The sequence below is a fragment of the Hermetia illucens genome, chromosome 3, assembly GCF_905115235.1.
Source record: "Hermetia illucens chromosome 3, iHerIll2.2.curated.20191125, whole genome shotgun sequence".
Classification (NCBI taxonomy): Eukaryota; Metazoa; Arthropoda; class Insecta; order Diptera; family Stratiomyidae; genus Hermetia; species Hermetia illucens.
Window position 1 is genome coordinate 166,998,321 of NC_051851.1, and position 17,161 is coordinate 167,015,481.

A 17,161-nucleotide genomic window follows, 5' to 3' on the forward strand; every position below is an offset into this window, starting at 1 on the left:
TTTTTTTTCTGCAATTCTTCTGACTTGTTTTCGCCTGGTTTAAATCCCAGCAATAGATCGCCTTTCTGCGTTCGCCCTATGCGCTTCGCACTTTCACCTAGCTCTATTAAGGAGGTGTCTGCTTTGACCTTGCGCAGAATATCAGCGTACGTAAGTTCACTTGTTTTTGTTATTATTAGTGCATCGGACCGGCTTTTCTTCTGCAGCGTTTTTTCGTTTTCCACCTTAGTGGAACCTTGATTGCAGTTACCATCTTTCGCCGTAGGGTCTGGTAGTCTTTCGTCAATTGCTGTGGAGGCGTTTTCTCCATTTTGCGTTTTTTGGCTGTGTTGAGGATATTCCGCTTCCCCATTAGACTCTCTCAGTCTTTTGCGGAGCTCCGGAGTTTCCTTTGTACCCAGTATACGCTGTGCATCCTTAATAGTGAAGGGGCTGCCCCTATATGGGAGTACTCTTGGCGTTGACTGCAGTGCTGTAGTTTCTCCCTGTTTCTTACCTTCACTATTTTCTTTTAGTCCCTCTCATACTTGAAGATACGCAGCTCTAATAGCACGTACCTGGTCTTTAATTGCGTGATGGACATTATGTCTGTCTGTCCATCACACGCCTTTTTCTCGGAGACGGTTGTAGCGATTGACACCAAATTCGGTAGAAAAGTAGGAACTGTGAACGCTCACGCATATAGTGAGTTACATGCAAAAGGGGGGTGTAAGTTGGATGGACGTTCCCTGAACAAATCTGGGGCCGTCAAGACCCTCCTTCAACAGTTTGAAATTTACAAATTAAGCATTATTGCAGTTCAGGAAACAAAATGGATTGGTAGCGAAAAAACGATATGAATTCGCATACAATTTTCAAAAGTGGCAAACCATCGGATCACAAGTAGTTTGGAGTTGGTTGCATTTACAGTGAGCAAGTAGCTCAAGCCATACGTGATTGGCTTCAAACCTGTCAACGAAAGGTTATGTGCGATTCGGATCAGAATTCGTTTTTTCAACCTGGCTCAATCTGGCTCATCAACGTGCACAAGATTTTCCTTTCGGTCCTTCCCATAATGAAATCGAAGCATATTCACAGAAATACGAAGCTCCGCGTATACAAAACCATCATACGACCAGTGCTATGCTAAAGGTGCGAAACCTGGACCCTAACCCAAGCCTCCGAAAATTTGCTAACCAGATTCGAAAAGAAAGCCCTTCGGCGAATTTTCGGAGCAACTCGCGACGGTGATGGATGGCGTATCCAGTGCAATCATGAGTTGTATGAACTGTACGATGAGCTAGAAGTCTCGAAATTCGTCAAACTACAACGCTTTCAGTGGGCAGGGCATGTTAAACGAATGAGAGATGGTCGCATACCTAAAAAGGCTATGAACAGACGACTGTCGACGTAGCGAAACTACGAAGAAGACCGAGAACACGGTGAGAGAACACAATATATATGGACGTCAAGCAACTACTGGGCTTCCAATATTGAGGGACGCCGTCACGTGATCGAGATAAGACAGCGATCCAGGGCTGAAGTCGGGCTGTAGTGCTACGATAATGATGATGAGGTAAAATCAAGTACGTTGAAGCCCAAGGCCCTCATCGCTCATAATAACCTTCAATGAAAAGTCGTCCTCCTCCTTCATTGAGATTCAGGATGGCTTGAGCGTAGGTTAGACGCGTTTGGTGGTCAACAGCTAACAGGTAATGCACTGTCTGCACTTTGTAGGGGAACCGACGGCTAATGCCCAATTGCGTGGCACGTCATTTGGTCGATGATCCGGGCTCCTCTTCTTGGATAACAACAGCAATATTCTCAGTAGAACAGCTGCTCCGGGGCCAGCCAACCTTGGAAGTATCTCGTGTTGTCCAAATCTCTTCAAGGCGAGTGGCCAAATGCCGCAGGGTTTGTCCTTTTGGTGTTGGATGGCCAGAAAATCTGCAATGAAATTCACGATGCACCAACCTAACCGACGAATTGTTACTCAAAAAAATGGGGGGTCGTTTTTATAAATAAATACTCCCATACTATTGGGAGGCTCATGTCCTCCGAAAGAAAAAAAATGTTAAAAAAATTTTGCTCTTTTGACAAAAAGTTCAAAAATAATAATTTGTTTTCAAATGGGGCAAACATGACGTTAAAAAAAATAATGCTACAAAACCTACTCATTCTGCCCTTTTTTTAAGGTTTTGTGTAAACACAAGACTTTATTAAAATTGGTTTACTGTGTCTGTCTGTCCGTCACAGGCTTTTTTCTCGGAGACGCTTATAGCAATTGACACCAAATTTGGTAGAAAGGTAGGAACTGTGAACGCTCACGCATACAGTGGGTTAAATCCTTTTACGTCGAATTTAAGGGGTGGTCCCCATACATGCAAAAGGGGGGTGTAAATTTTTTTTCATCAAATATGGTCATGTGAGGTATCAAATTAAAGGTCTCGCTTAGTACTTTTCGAAGCCGGTCTTAGTTTTGACATTTGTTGGAAAGGTGGGGAGTACAGGGGGTTGAAAGTGATCATTTCTTTAATGAACCCATTTTTAGAAAATACTCAACCGAAAAATCTGAAAAAAATCAGGAGGCTGCCACTATATGGTGCCTTCGAAGATTTGAAAATATACTCGACTGGACTCAACTTGATTCGGTGTTCCACCCAATTAAGGAAGACAGACTCGTTCGGTGTTTCAACCAATGAACATACTAACAGACACTTGACAAATGAACTTTACGTTGTTTTGGCTTGAGCAGGTGGCTCACCTGACCCGAGAGAATCGGAATCGGAATTAAGACACCATGTCTGCAGGAAATCTCGAGTTCCGTTGCAAGTCTGGGAATGAAGTTTTATTTTCATTCGTCAGCAAATTTGCAAACGTAACTTGCGTGCCTACCCCCATTGTTTTAGCGGTTGATTTCTTTCCAGCACAAGAAGCGAAACAAATCAAATGAAATCCCTCTTTTGAATGTAACGAATTCTCCTGTCAACGTCCTTGAGCTTCGTCAAGTTTACCCTCCACTTTCATAAGGGGAAGTACAACCGCGCGTATTGGGAAAAATCGATAACTGCTATCATATTTCGCCCCCACATATTCCATATGAGCTGTCAGTATGTTTAGTAAACTCGAATAGTAAAGGTCATGTTACCGACAATGTCGACATTTACTCCCCAGAAAACAGTAGTGACCATAAACCACAGAGTGTAAGATGTCTAGGAGAAATTCTAGTCCCGACTAGACACCATATAAATCGGGAAGAATTTAACAGATTTGCATTTGTGGTGCATTAACGAGAAAAGTTTACAACGAAGTTCACCAGTTCCAGTCTTTAAAGTGATGTATTTCGCCTTTCACCCTCTTGAGACGCGAATCATAGAAGTGATTCTGATTTCAACTGAGAATTAATTTAGTTAATTCGTTTGATGTCGATGGTTTGGTTTTGTGTGAATGAATACTTGTGCGCGAAATAAAGAAATAGTTTGTCCGAGGGAATAGAATGCGCCGTCAATGAGAGTAACTTTATGTAACAGCGGAATTCTTGTGTGCAACATTCGTTGTCCCCCCACATTCACTGGGAAGTGGTATTTCTGCAGTTCCGTTGAGAGATCAAAGTGGGTGATGATAATTGAAGTGCAGAAAAAGGAGGAAAGAGTATCAATAATCTGTTAAGTGATTGTGCACTCAATTAGCATTGTGGTGTTGTCTAGCTTGAACTCTTACGGTTAAATACGTAGCCCTCGTATTAGGCTTGATTTTATCCGGAGCCTAGATCCTGAAGAAGTTGGGAAAATGATAAATAAAAGTTCTGAGCTGCTATTCAGTAGCAGCGGTGGCGCTAGCTCTAGTGGTATTGGACTTGGCGGCGGCGACAGTGGAGGCGGTTGTGGATCTGAAGCAATTTCCTCAGACGATATTCATGAATCCGATGCCGGCAATGAAGATTTTGCCGACGATAATAATTTCGAGTCAAACCTACGCAGGCGAAAAGGAAAAATCATTTCATGTGCCAAGGAAACAATTGAGAACGGTAAGATGCTAAACATAGAATAAAATATGTAATTAATAGTCTACGCTACCCAATGACCCCCAATAATATCTTCAGTTGATAAATACGACCCCCAGAGGTGATGAAATGTTACGCAATAATTGTATGAAATGGAAAGCTTGACTGGTTTCTGAGAGATAGGGGTAGTGTTGTGTGCTGAAAATTGTATATGTCTAGAGTCTAGACTGCGGGGAGCCGCCGACCTATTCAGATTTTTGTTTGAAAGGGATTAGCTCTGCAGTAGGCGCAATCGTTTCTTGTAATCTGCTTGAATAGCTTTATTTATTACTCAAGGGGGAAAATCATCCAATGCAATCTCCGCCTTCTTTTCCACTATTACAGTTTATTTTGGGGGAATGCCGCATGAAAGTATATTTCTTGATTGCTTTTGAACGCCTCCTTTTGGTTTCAAAGGCTTTCTGACTTTTTGGGGGACATCATCCTAGCGGAAACAGATTTTCCTTTTCCAGAGAAGTGTGAGGCGAAGCAATATCGTAATTGCAGTCGATATTGGCTTAGTGAGTAGAAGCAGATAGGACTCTCTAGAATTCCTAGTTTTGTTGTTAAAAGAGAGCACCAAAAACATACAGGAGCCGATCCCCACACAAATGCTAATACAATCGATTAAAGCCTCGTCACTCTGCATAATTTCCAAATTTAAATGTTTCACTCGAGAACCCAGTCATTATCACGGTGGCGGCTGTTTTTTAAAACAACGATATTCATGGGGATGCTGTCAGCAGCATTCACCTTTGTAGCGGTCGTTATTTCCATAGGTTTGCTTCTCAATGGTAAAGTGGCATTTTCCGCCGTTATGGGAGGCACAATTCACAGACCTCGGGTAACAGTTGCGTGACGTCTTTGCATAAAAAGTACGATTATGCCTGGGCTCATTACAATAAAAGATTTTTATGACACTGTTCGTAATTCTCGAGAGACGACTCAAAAATTAACAGGGGATTGTTATCCTCGCTCTCCTGTTATCGTCACTCTCGTTTCAGAGCGCCGAGTGCTCAGGAGGAGTAAACGACCTTTGTGTTATTGTATCAAAGACCGCGTCCTTTTTCCTCCGCGGAGAGGCGGAGAAGAGAAGGGTACTTAGGTTGATTGTCGATGTAATATATGTTTGCCATTGCCGGGAAGAGGTGGCTGGCAACGTTTTCATTTGTTTTCTGGGTTTATTGTGAATCCTTGAGAATTTTGGTTAGTGTTACACGTCTTTGTAAGCAGCTGACTAAACGATGCATAAATTATTTGCGACATAACATCCATTGGCAGACTGGGACGATTAATGGGGTTGTTTAATTTGGGATTTCTCACATTTAGGTGGGCCTTGGTGACCGCAATTTGCTGCTGGAGTCGAGGTTGAAGGGATAATTTACAGGTAACAATTCTCTTGCCATATTTATAGTGTTGAGAATGAAAGCCGTTAAATAGGGAAAATTGTGGAAGGAGGAATGTCTGCAGGGCATCGTTATCATTTTAAAAGTTTCCATGTAACCATGAGAGCGTTGAGATTTATGTTTTCTAATTAAAATTGTGATTTTGGCAAGGAGGGGAATTCGTTGTGGAGATTAGATTAAACGGAGTTGGATGCTGTAGGGATCTTGAAAATTGGTTTGGTAATTAGGAAATGCAATTTGGATAATCTCGATTCTCGTTTCTGAGTCCATCGTAAACGGTCGGTTGTGTGCCGGTACTTGTTGCCAAGAAGATACTTAGCGCTCTAGAAGTATGTAACACCATTGCAAACAGGTCATAGGAATATGGGGAACGCAATTAAAATCTCCCGCTTTATTTCTGTGAAACATTCTGGCATGGACAAAAATAAGGAATATTCTACATTTCTCCATCATAAATGAAAATTGATTTATAATGCTTTTTAATAGCATAAGAACGCGTGAACAAATCAGTCGATGTTTCGGCTAACAAAAAAGGCGATAGCGTGTAGACTTTGCACCTTTGTTTATTAAATTAAAGTTAGCCTTTCTTCTGCCTCAACAAATTTCCGTATTAGTCTTTTTATAATATTATGTGTTGGGATTATTATTAATTGGGCTGCACATCAATGAAGGCAAGACAAAATATATGGTGGCAACGTCAGCACCGAAAACGAACCAGCCAACAACATCAAGCCGCACTGGTCAAACAGGAAGAATAATGATAGGAGAATACAACTTTGAGACCGTTGGTAATTTCCCCTATCTAGGGTCGAAAATCATAACCGATAACAGCTACGATGAGGAAATCCGCGTACGGTAGTTGTCAGCTAACAGAACATATTTCAGCTTACAAAAACTGTTCCGCTCGAAACGTTTCACCATAGGGTTAAAGCTCTTACTGTACAAGACAATGATCTTGCCAGTCCTTATGTATTCCTCGCAGACTTGGGTTCTTAGCAAGACGAATTGCGAACTCTTGGCCGCGTTCGAGAGAACAATCTTCCGAAGAATTTTTGGCACCCTACATGAGAATGGACGATTCCGTAGCCTACATAACGACGAAATCTATGAGCGATACCATGACCGTCCGGTTGTGGATAAAATCCGGCTCAATAGGTTACGGTGGGCGGGTCACTTAATCTGTATGGATGAGGATGATCCAGCCCGGAAAGTCTATAAGGGCAATATCTATGGTAGAAAAAGAAGACGAGACATACCCTGCCTAAGATGGAGCGATCGCGTAGGCCAGGACGCCAGACAGCTTTTAGGGATATCGAATTGGTGGACTTCGGTGCAAAACCGGGATGTCCGGAGTTCCTTATTAAGGCAGGCCTAGACCGGATACCGGTTGTTGCGCCGTTGATGATGATTATTATTAATTATTTTTCTCATTTTCTTATGTATCTTCAGTTGACATCTGATCCATGGTAGCGATTGGGTTTAGCATTCTTAGTTTATTTATGCACATGAAAATATTTTCTTGTTTTGGGGTAAGGTAGGTGAATGTATTTACGCACAGTGTTGGGCTCCCGCAAGGGTACATGATTGGATTACCAACTAAACAGCTCCCCATCGCCAGAGAGCTAGCCTGGAACTGTTGTCACATTACTTCAGGCTAGCCCTCGAACTATCCTGCCTTGCTGGGCCTTCAAATCAGGGAATTCCTTTCACCAACGGGAGGGAAGAGGAAGAAGGGTACTATCAGTTCAAGGAATCCCCTGCCATTCTCCGCCGGTCGAGCTTGCAACGAGAAAAACCCGAACTGAATGGGCAACACGGTTCCAGCTGTCAACGCTTGTCAGCATGTCGTCGACAATGTTGTCTGGAGGGAGATTTCCTGTGTTTAAACAGAGCTGCTGACGAATCCTATCTCCCCTCCACAAGAAACCGGAAGCTTGACGCTTCAGGTATAAAAGGTTTTGTGTGTTCTTATGTGAGGAGCATAACGCAGTTCTCCATTGGCCGATAATATTGACTGGAGATATTCAAATCGCTCAGTTCTGTTAGCGGCGGTGACCTGCCCAGAACTAAGCGATTTACATATCTAGGGTCAATGCTATTAGCCAATGGAGAACTGCTTAATGAAATTACTTCACGCATTAACGCAATCTGAATGAAGTAGCATTTCACAACCGGTGTTCTTTGGGATCGACGTATCAGCGAACGTCTCAAATCTAAAATTTACCGCAACGCCGTCCGCCTGTCGCTCTCTATGCCTAGGATGAACTTAAGGGGGGTTTTTCAGTCAATTTCAAGTTGGTAATATACTATTAGTAAATTTATTTGAGCAGATATCGGAATCGGACATATTTTGAGGCCTAGATTCACCTAAGCGCACTTTCCTGATTTTTTTCGGATTTTTCGGTTGGGTAATTTCCAAAAATGAGTCCTGTTTCACTTTAAGTGCGTACATTTTGACTCGTTACTCACGCACTTTGCAATTCGCGCCAAAACTAATGTCAGTTTCGGAAAATGCAAATCGAGACTTTTCATTTGAAACCCTACATGACTATATCCGGTGAAATTTTTTTTAAAATCCCCCCTTTGCATGTATGAGGAGCCCCCCTTTAAACTCCACCTAAATTTATATGACTTGCTGTATGCGTGGGATTTCATAGTACCCATCTGTCCACCAAATTTCGTTGGGATCGGTTTAGCCGTTTTGGAGAAAAGTGCGTGTGACAAACAGACAGTGAATCGATTTTAATAAGGTTTTGTTTTACACAAAACCTTAAAAACGTGTGATGGGCGTCGTCCACAACTCCATTGCAAAACACACAATGAGGGGATCGAGCCTTTCCAATTTTTTGCAGGTAAGACTGAAAACTTCCGAGCCCACTTAAGAACTGGGTAAGGAAATAGTCAGTCGCACCAAGCTTCCGATTCAGGTCAGTCGCACCAAGCTTCCGATTCAGTACGCACCTAAGTTGCCAATGAGCTGTGCAGTCCATCTGTTTCTAGTTTCACGTTGCCAACTTACCAGTCACTTAGGGTGCGTCGCGGTTCTTCACGAGCCTCCCTTGTCGCTTCTCCCTTGCGCTGGTATAAGCTTTACGCCTTAGCTCCTTGGCAACGGGAATCACTTCCGCGATCACCATCACGGCCGGTTCAGAGGCAGTGCGGTGCGCAGACACCACCTGCAAAGCTCCTCGTTTTGATACTTACGAGAGACGCTTACGATATACCTCCTTGCCAAGAGCGTCAGCCTATACTTATGTTCCGTAGTTGCTGCGTTGAAGTCATCAGGAGAGGTTGCCTGCTAGACACAGGACCCCCAATATTTGCTCTTCATCTACTTAATCTACTTAACTTAGTGTCCGGATAGCTCAGTGGTTAGAGCACTAAGCTGTCATACGGAAGGTCGCGGTTCAAATCTCACTGGTGGCAGTGGAATTTGCATCGTGATTTGATGTCGGATACCAGTCGACTCAGCTGTGAATGAGTACCTGAGTCAAATCAGGGTAATAATCTCGGGCGAGCGCAATGCTGACCACATTGCCTCCTACAGTCTACTGTAGTGTACCGTTACGGTCTTGAATGAAGTGCTCTAACACACTTCAAGGCCCTGATCCAATATGGATTGTTGCGCCAACGATTATTATTTCCGAGTTATCACAATCTCGGCAGATGCCGGATTTTACCTAATACTAGCACTAAGTGCCAAGCATTTAGGCTCGGACGATCCTACCTACTTAAAAACTAAAAGGGGCACTGGTGGTGGTGGCCGGTGGTAGGTCAGTGGGAGAATCCGTCGAGTACTTCCCGCAACATCGAGCACGTATGCAGAATGGTGTACTTCTGCATGGTTTGAACCAGACTGTGCGAAAGTCCCAGGACATCAAGGGAAGCCGTGAGGGATTTACGTACAATACCTGCAGTTGACAATATTATGGGAACTACAACCACCCGCTTGAGAGGCCAAATTTCTTTGATTTCCCGAGCCAGTGGCTCATAGTTCACCTTCTTCTCCACGTGTTCCGTTCGATGTTGCTGTTATAGGGGATAGCAACATCAATTATATATGCGGAGCGACCCGTCTTGTCAACTAACAGTACGTCAGGCTTGTTATGTGGAGTATGGCGATCAGTCAGATCTTGCCAGTCCCAATACATGTTGTAAGCAAAACTATCAAGTACTGCTTGCGGCTCATATCGGTAGACCGGACATATTCCCGTGAACAGTCCATGCTTGTATGTAAGATTTTGATGGATAACCTTACATACAGCATTATGCTTGGTAATGTATTGCACCGGTGCCATAACAGTGCAGCCAGAAATGAGATGGTCCAACATCTTTAACGCCGAACCACACATTTTGCATTGGTCATTCTCGACCCGTTCTTCCATGATGAACTTCTTATAAACTCGGGTGGCGACCACGCCGTCCTGAATGGCACACATGAACCCCCCCCCCCCCCCCCAATTCACGTGTTTATCGGGCTTTCGATTTCCATTCATCGATCCGCTCTTGGTCCCACTTCCCCCCGCTCAGAGGATTGAAAGATCGATCCTTCAAGTTAAGTGGCGTCAGTCCACAGTCTTTCTCACAGACAGCCGCATATAAGGGACTCGCCTGCTCTTTGCTGTAAAAATAAGCGCGCAGCGAGTTGACTTGGCAATGACGTTGTGCCGCCACGTCAACCACGCCTTTACCGCCGATGTCACGAGGCAAATTCATCCGCTCCACGGCAGACTTTGGATGATGCATTCGGAATTTGGGTATAGTAGTCCATATCCGCCGCTGGACGTTTTTCAGATCGGTCTTCGTCCTCGGCAATATTCCGAGTGCATAAACCAGTGAAGGGATAGCGTATATATTCAATGCCCTTTTCTTATTTTTCCCCGAGAGATGCGATTTCAGTACCAGCTTTACACGACGCAGGAATTCGGACAGCAGAGCATCTTTCAGATCACCAACTCCAGCATGAGTTCCTTGTAGAAGTCTGTCTCGGTTATAGCTTCGATGTGGAGATCACCAATGCTATGTCCGGCATGCGCCTCGTGATGACTTTTGCGAATGGTTTGGATTCGACACTTGTCTAATCGGAACTCCATCCGAATATCACGGCTGTCAATGTCTATTATTCGCAACAGACCAGCATACAACTTGATGTTAACTAAGTACATCAAGTGTGTTAGTTCGCACTTCGCACGTAAGCCGTACTTTATTGCAAAGTACCATGCAAAATCTCTCAACGAATCCCCCCGGAAGATGCCCCTTCGTATACGAATGGGCTCTGAGGTATTAGCACTCTCAGATATACGCACTGATAAGGTGGTATGCTTGGTACTTGAAGATATTTTTTTTAAGTTTTGTGTAATACAAAACCATATTGAAATCGATTCACTGTCTGTCTGTCACACGCTCTTTTCTCCAAGACGGCTAAACTGATCCGAATGAAATTTGATGAATAGATGGGAGCTATGAAATCCCACGCATGCAGCGAATGACACAAATTTAGCTGGAGTTTAAATGGGGGCTTCCCATACATGCAAAAGGTGATCTAAAAAAAATTTTCACTGGATATAGTCGTGTAGGGTATCAAACGAAAGGCATTGATTAGTACTTTCCGAAACTAACTTTAGTTTTGGCTAGAATTGCACAATGCGCGAGTACGGAGTCAAAATGTACACACTTAAAGTGAGACTGGACCCATTTTCGGAAACTACCTAACCCAAAAAATCCGAAAAGAATCAGGGTGGTGGGGAAAACCCCCCTTAAATTCATCCTAGGACTTCGTACCAGCATTGAGGAATTTCGTGCCAGCATAGAGGACAATATTTCGTATATACGTGCTAAATTTCATGGAAATCTGACCATCAACGACAAAGTTATAGCAGTTCAAACTTATCAATTTCCTGCGAATTTACCGCATCCTAAGCCATACAAATAAGATGCTGACGTCATAATTAACGAGAATAATTGACATTCGCATGAAATATTAAAATTCTTTTCATGAAGAATCTACTTCTCCCTAGTCCTTTTTTGTATCTGTTGTGGGTTAAATTCTTCCTATTTGCTAATAATATTAAAATCAGAGTCTGAAGCGTATGAGGTTGACTATTATCAATACACGGCCTTCCATCAACTGATTTATTTAAATCGCTTTCTAAAGACTAGGGGGCAATGGAATTTTTAACTAGCTGTCATGCACTCGTCGCTCCTCATATCTTCTTCTTTTTCTTCAGCCTTTGTCCCGTTCACAAGCGGGGTCGGTTCGTCGTGATCGGTTTTGCCAGTTTATTTTATCAAATGCCTGATCTGGCTGTAATCGCGAGGTTTTTAAATCCCCATCCAGCGTATCGAGCCACCGTTGTTTCGGCCGGCCTTTTGGTCGCTCACCATTGACTTCGATGTTCAGACCAATATTCGCAAGTGAATTCTTGTTAGTGCAAATTACATGACCATACCATCCAATACTCTCGCAATTTTTCCACGATCGGTGGAACCCCATATCGATCGCGGATATCCTCATTTCGAATGTGCTCGAAACGTGTCACGCCACTAGTCTAACGCCATATCTTCCTCTCCATTACCGGCAGACACCGTTCATTATATTTTGTAGCCGGCCAACACTCAGAACCATAGAGAGGGACTTGACGCGTGAAATTGCATTAAATTTTCGATTTGAGACGTTCGCTGATACGTCGATCACAAAAAACACCAGTTGTGGCATGCCACTTCATTCAGGTTCCGTTAATACGTGAAGCAATTTCATTACGCTGTTCTCCATTCGCTGATAGCATTGATCCGAGGAATTTAAATCGCTCAGTTGTGGGCAGGTTATTGCCGTTGACAGAACTGAGCGATTTAAATATCTCGAGTTAATGCTATCAGCCAATGGTGAACTGTGTTATGCTCTTCAAATAGGGAAACACAAAACTTTTTTGCACCTGAAGTGTCAAGTTTCCGGTTTCCCAATTTGTTAATAGTTTAAGAACGCGTAAGCGAATCAGTCGAGGTTTCAACTATCGTGATAGCGAGCAGTCATACTTGCTCCATTTTAAAACAAAGCATTCTGCCAAGTCTTGGGAGAAAAAAATTATCAAAATTGGTATATTGTCTGTCGGTACTTTTGAATTTTTTTTTTTTCGGAAGACGGCCTCCCAAAAGTAACGAATATTTACTGGCAACAACGATCCAACCTCCCCTTTTCCAATTTTCGTTTCGTCCATCAATTGTGATCGAAACCTGGCCTTCTATATTTCTCTCAATTTATATGGAATTTGCCTCACCTCAATTAACGGCACAATTGCATTACAATGTCTCCAGCATCCTTTTTCTTTCATCCGTGAATCTGTAAAAATCCAAGAAACAATGTTTTAGGCTTTCAGAATACCATCGCAGTGGGGACAATTAAGTGATATGTCCATTTTAAACCAGCAGCATCGTCCACGCCGCTTTCGGGACGAGGGGGAGGGGCGAGATTAAAGTTAGTTTTTCTCCTACTTTAGCAAATTTCCATATTAGCCATTTTGCAATGCTATATGCTGGGATTATTATTATTTCCGAGTCACAATCTCGGCAGATGCCGGATTTCACCTAACACTAGCACGAAGTGCCAAGCATTTAGGCTCGGATGATTCTACCTATTTAAAAAGTAAAGGGGCGCTGGTGGTGGTGGCCGGTGGTAGGTCCGTCGAGAACTCCCTGCAACATCGAGCACGTATTCAGAATGGTGTATTTCTGCATGGTTTGAATCAGATTGTGCGAGAATCCCAGGATATCAAGGGAAGCCGTGAGGGATTTAGGTACAATACCTGTAGCTAGCAATATTATGAGAACTGCAACCACCGGCTCTAGACGCCAAATTCCTTTGATTTCCCGAGCCAGTGTCAATCTAAACAAAACTGAATTTTCGATGACCGATCCCCATGAACCAGGCACAATCACTGTCAGCGACAGTGATCTGCCCAGAACTGAGTGATTTAAATACCTCGGGTTAACGATATCAAATTCTCATTGACAAATATAGCATTAAATCTATGAATGAAGATACCCATGCTGAGATCTATTTGGGATCATCAGAGCTCCTAAAAAAATGCTTGGCCGAGTTTTCCACCAGACCTCATACTCTTTTTCGCTGTCCAAAAACTAAAAAAAAACAACACTTTATAGCCTCCGTCAATCGAGGCGTGAGTGGCACTCTAAGCTAGAAGGTTCTCTAAGGTGTCAGCATTTTCCCGACCAGCGCAGGTCCTTGCATCTAAGTTGAGGCGAATATTGCGTATTCATGATGATTTAAGTTGAGCACGTCTTAGCCAGTTTAAGGGCGAGGAAAATTGAGGAGAAAATTTCCTTTGGAGGACCCCGGTAAAGCCAAGTACTCCTTTGATACGAAGATCCTTCGACACTAGGGTCCATACAGAGGATACTTAGATACGTGGCTGGCAAACACTTTTATGGGCTAAAAAAGAGGAATACTACAAAAAGACCGTGAATAAACTCGTAGACATCCTTAAGGGCCTGGAATTTATTCTGAAAGGAGTAATCCTCATGCAGTCGTGAAAACAACGAACATTTGTCATATCCTTCACTGAGGCCGGGTATTCACCAACGTTGGCAGGGAAGTTACTCATCCTAACGGATACCTGAAAGAGTTGCTTTTTTGTGGCCTGAGTCAAGTTTCGTTAGTTAACGATACGCAGGGGTTAACAAGTTAGCCGCTAACAATATTTTCATTTTCAGCCAAAGCATGTGAATATCCGACATCATTTCATTCGCTAAACACTGTGGACACTTAAGTATCCACCCATTGAAGACATGGCCGCTGATGTATTCAAGAAGGGCCTGTCTGAGACTAAATACAAGGAAGGTTCCGAAAAACTTGGACTTCACTATATTAAGGACATGAAAGTCCTGGGGGTTTAACGTGAGTACCTACCGTGTAGGCATAATTCCACGGTCCTCTTCGGACACGGATTAATTTGGAGACCATAATCAGAGCCCCCCCATGACTGGCACAGCGGTACTGGTTTATACTGAGTGCAGGCACTATATAAAGGACAGTGAAGCCCATGGTGTTTTACGTAGGCACCTGTCGTGAGACTTAATCCTACGGTCCTCTTAACACAGGGATTGATTTTGTGACCACAATCAGAGCCCCGCTGAGACAAGCAACAACGGTACCAGTCTATACCAAGTGCATGGCTTAGCATTCATACTGGTGGATGCAAGAATTACCTAAATCTCTACCGAACTATGGAGTACGGCACCCGTGTTGATACGCAACACCACGTCGAGGCCCGAAGGTTTCTTTTCGCTTGAGCACAACCACCATGAAACTCCCGCTAGGGGGGCCAACCGCAAATAACCGAGCTGCCCTCACATACAACAGGAGTTCACCCGAAGTATGTGAGTCCAGGGGCTTTCCCGGTTCCCATGGTACCAGTATACCCCTGGTAAGGTTTCGTGACCAATTTACCACTTCAGATGAGTCCCCGCGCAGACTCGGGTCTGATCGCCCTGATTAGGTCTTTGGAGCATTCGCCTACTGAATCACGGTCGGCAAACCAAAGTGATTACAGCGTCTCCCGGTGCCATCACTATGGAGGTTCTCCTCGACCACTTGGTTTTGGTTTGGCCGATAGGGTTCCTCACCGCCACCTCTGAGCACCTATCTAAAGGACAGTGAGAATTGAAGAAAACAATTTCCATTCCGCGGTATTCATCTTTAGTCCTCAATGTTCCAGCCTAACCTATACCGATGGCACGCGCCAATTTACTCCACCCTCCTAGGCATGGGTCAAACTTTCTTGGGTAAATTCAATTTTTTTTTCGAGAATGGCTGAGGAATTCGCGACCCTATGAACCAGAGTGATCGGTGATTTGTGCGGAATTAGGAGGAAGGGTCAAATTGTTCCTCAAAATTAGTACTGAGAACCACTCAATCGTCAAACCAAAAAGTTGACACCTACTCTTGCCTTATAGTTGTTGAGGCTAGTGCCACCCTTGCACTTTATAATAAAAGGAGAGGCGAGCCTGGGAGGCGTAGAAGGAGATGAGCCCGGGATGATGACAATTGTAATTTTCGATGCTGCAGTGGCACGCTGGAGGGGAAGTGCCTTGGTGCCGGTTCGCTGTCATGAGAACAATTTGTGGTGCTACTATGGTCGCCCTATTAATGAAGCATAAATGCTGGACCAGACTTTATACGAAGAGTCAGTTGGATTTTCACTAGCATTTGAAGTCTCACTGGAGACGTGTGGGGCCGGCAGGGATGGAGGGTTTGGTACTTGCAGTTAGAAACACCGTCTCCCGATGAAGTAGTAGAGAGGAGTTGTGTGTTAGAAGAGACTCTCAGTACATGCAGGATGAAAGGGACCGATTTATTCCTTCGACGGACGTGGGTGTTGACGTGCGAAGTTTAAGCCCTTGTTCATATATCTTCCTGGTCCGGAAGTCATCTTGTAAAAATTCATAAATGTCCTTCGGAATATTGTAATAATTTTTATTATACCTGGGGTTCCAATAGGTTGAATGAATTTGGTTCTTATTTAATTAAAATTGGGAAGCATATTCGTATCCCTATCGACTAAATAGCATTCACTGCAAAGGAAAGAAAATTAAATCCTAATCACATTTACGGGAAAGAGAAGGGTCAACATAGAAAGTGTGTGGATGAGTTATGCTTACCGTAGCACCGACCGACATTATTGTGAGAAAGAAATTTATAATCAAGCCTGAATAGTGTACCTACACATTTGTGCATGTAAAATGTAAACCAGGAACTATTAATCCACAATACAAAGCCCAGGTACGCTCTCCAAAATTATTTCCCATTGTTCGTTTATCAAATGTCGAGTACACAACTATCCTAGTGAACTAGACGGTAGAGCTCCCACAGACTTGTGCTGTTTTCCACCTCCATGGTGTACTCCTTTCCACCTATTTTTAGTAGGTTCCCTTCAAGCCTTTGTGGAAGGATAACTAACTAGAAACTATGGAACTACGGTGACTGTGGTCTGGGCGAGATGTTGAATAATTACATTAAATTACTTTCGTATTCACACAGTTGGAAATGAGTTGGTGTTGATGCATTTTACGAAACTTTACTTCAAATGATCGTTTTTCTTTATCCAGGAAGTTTGCTGGATTTTGTTGGGAGAACTAAGAGAATTGCAATTGGAGAAAATTTCGGGCGGAAGAGAGGTCGAATGCACTAGCTTGAAATAATGAGAGCTGATATGCATATAGGATTTTGGCCTCTTTTTTTCAAAGAGTGTATCTGATTTGGGAAGTAGAGTTTTTTATTTGTCGTTCGGAATGGGGTTTCCATTAGGTTCTCCCCACACTCATCTAACTTTGTCGGATATGTTTACCCGGCAAACATAAAACTTTTTAGCATTTCAAAGACAAAGTTCACTAGAGACGGACCGTTGTCCAAAGCATGCTCTTCTGGGGGATAAGTGAGGCCTGTGGCGATATGCAAAAGAAAAATATTAGTTTTTAACCTTGAACGGAAGGATATTCACAAAGCAATGAATCCTTTCTATATTTTCATAAAATACACATATAAAGCACTCAGCCAGGGTCAGCACTTTTCACCATTACAATTTGAGCAAATGGGAAGGGTTCGATTCATAGCTTTTTCAATATCGCATTTTTCAAGGATTACAAGGATTTCGAATAAACTCTGTAAGGATACTCCTTGTCTTGATTCTTTTCATGATATCATCCGTATATTTTTGTTTAG

At 43.2% G+C, this 17,161-nt stretch overlaps 1 protein-coding gene across 2 annotated transcripts in view; it reads left to right on the forward strand.

The window, feature by feature from the left end:
• The first annotated feature begins 3,109 nt into the window (after positions 1-3,109).
• LOC119651722 (anoctamin-8) overlaps positions 3,110-17,161 on the forward strand; it is a 131,405-nt gene continuing 117,353 nt past the window's right edge. For both annotated transcript variants that reach the window (XM_038055444.1, XM_038055445.1), the window contains exon 1: positions 3,110-4,006. In XM_038055444.1, coding sequence (XP_037911372.1) covers positions 3,769-4,006 — 238 coding nt within the window. In that variant the 5' untranslated portion in view covers positions 3,110-3,768. The remainder of the gene's footprint in view (positions 4,007-17,161) is intronic.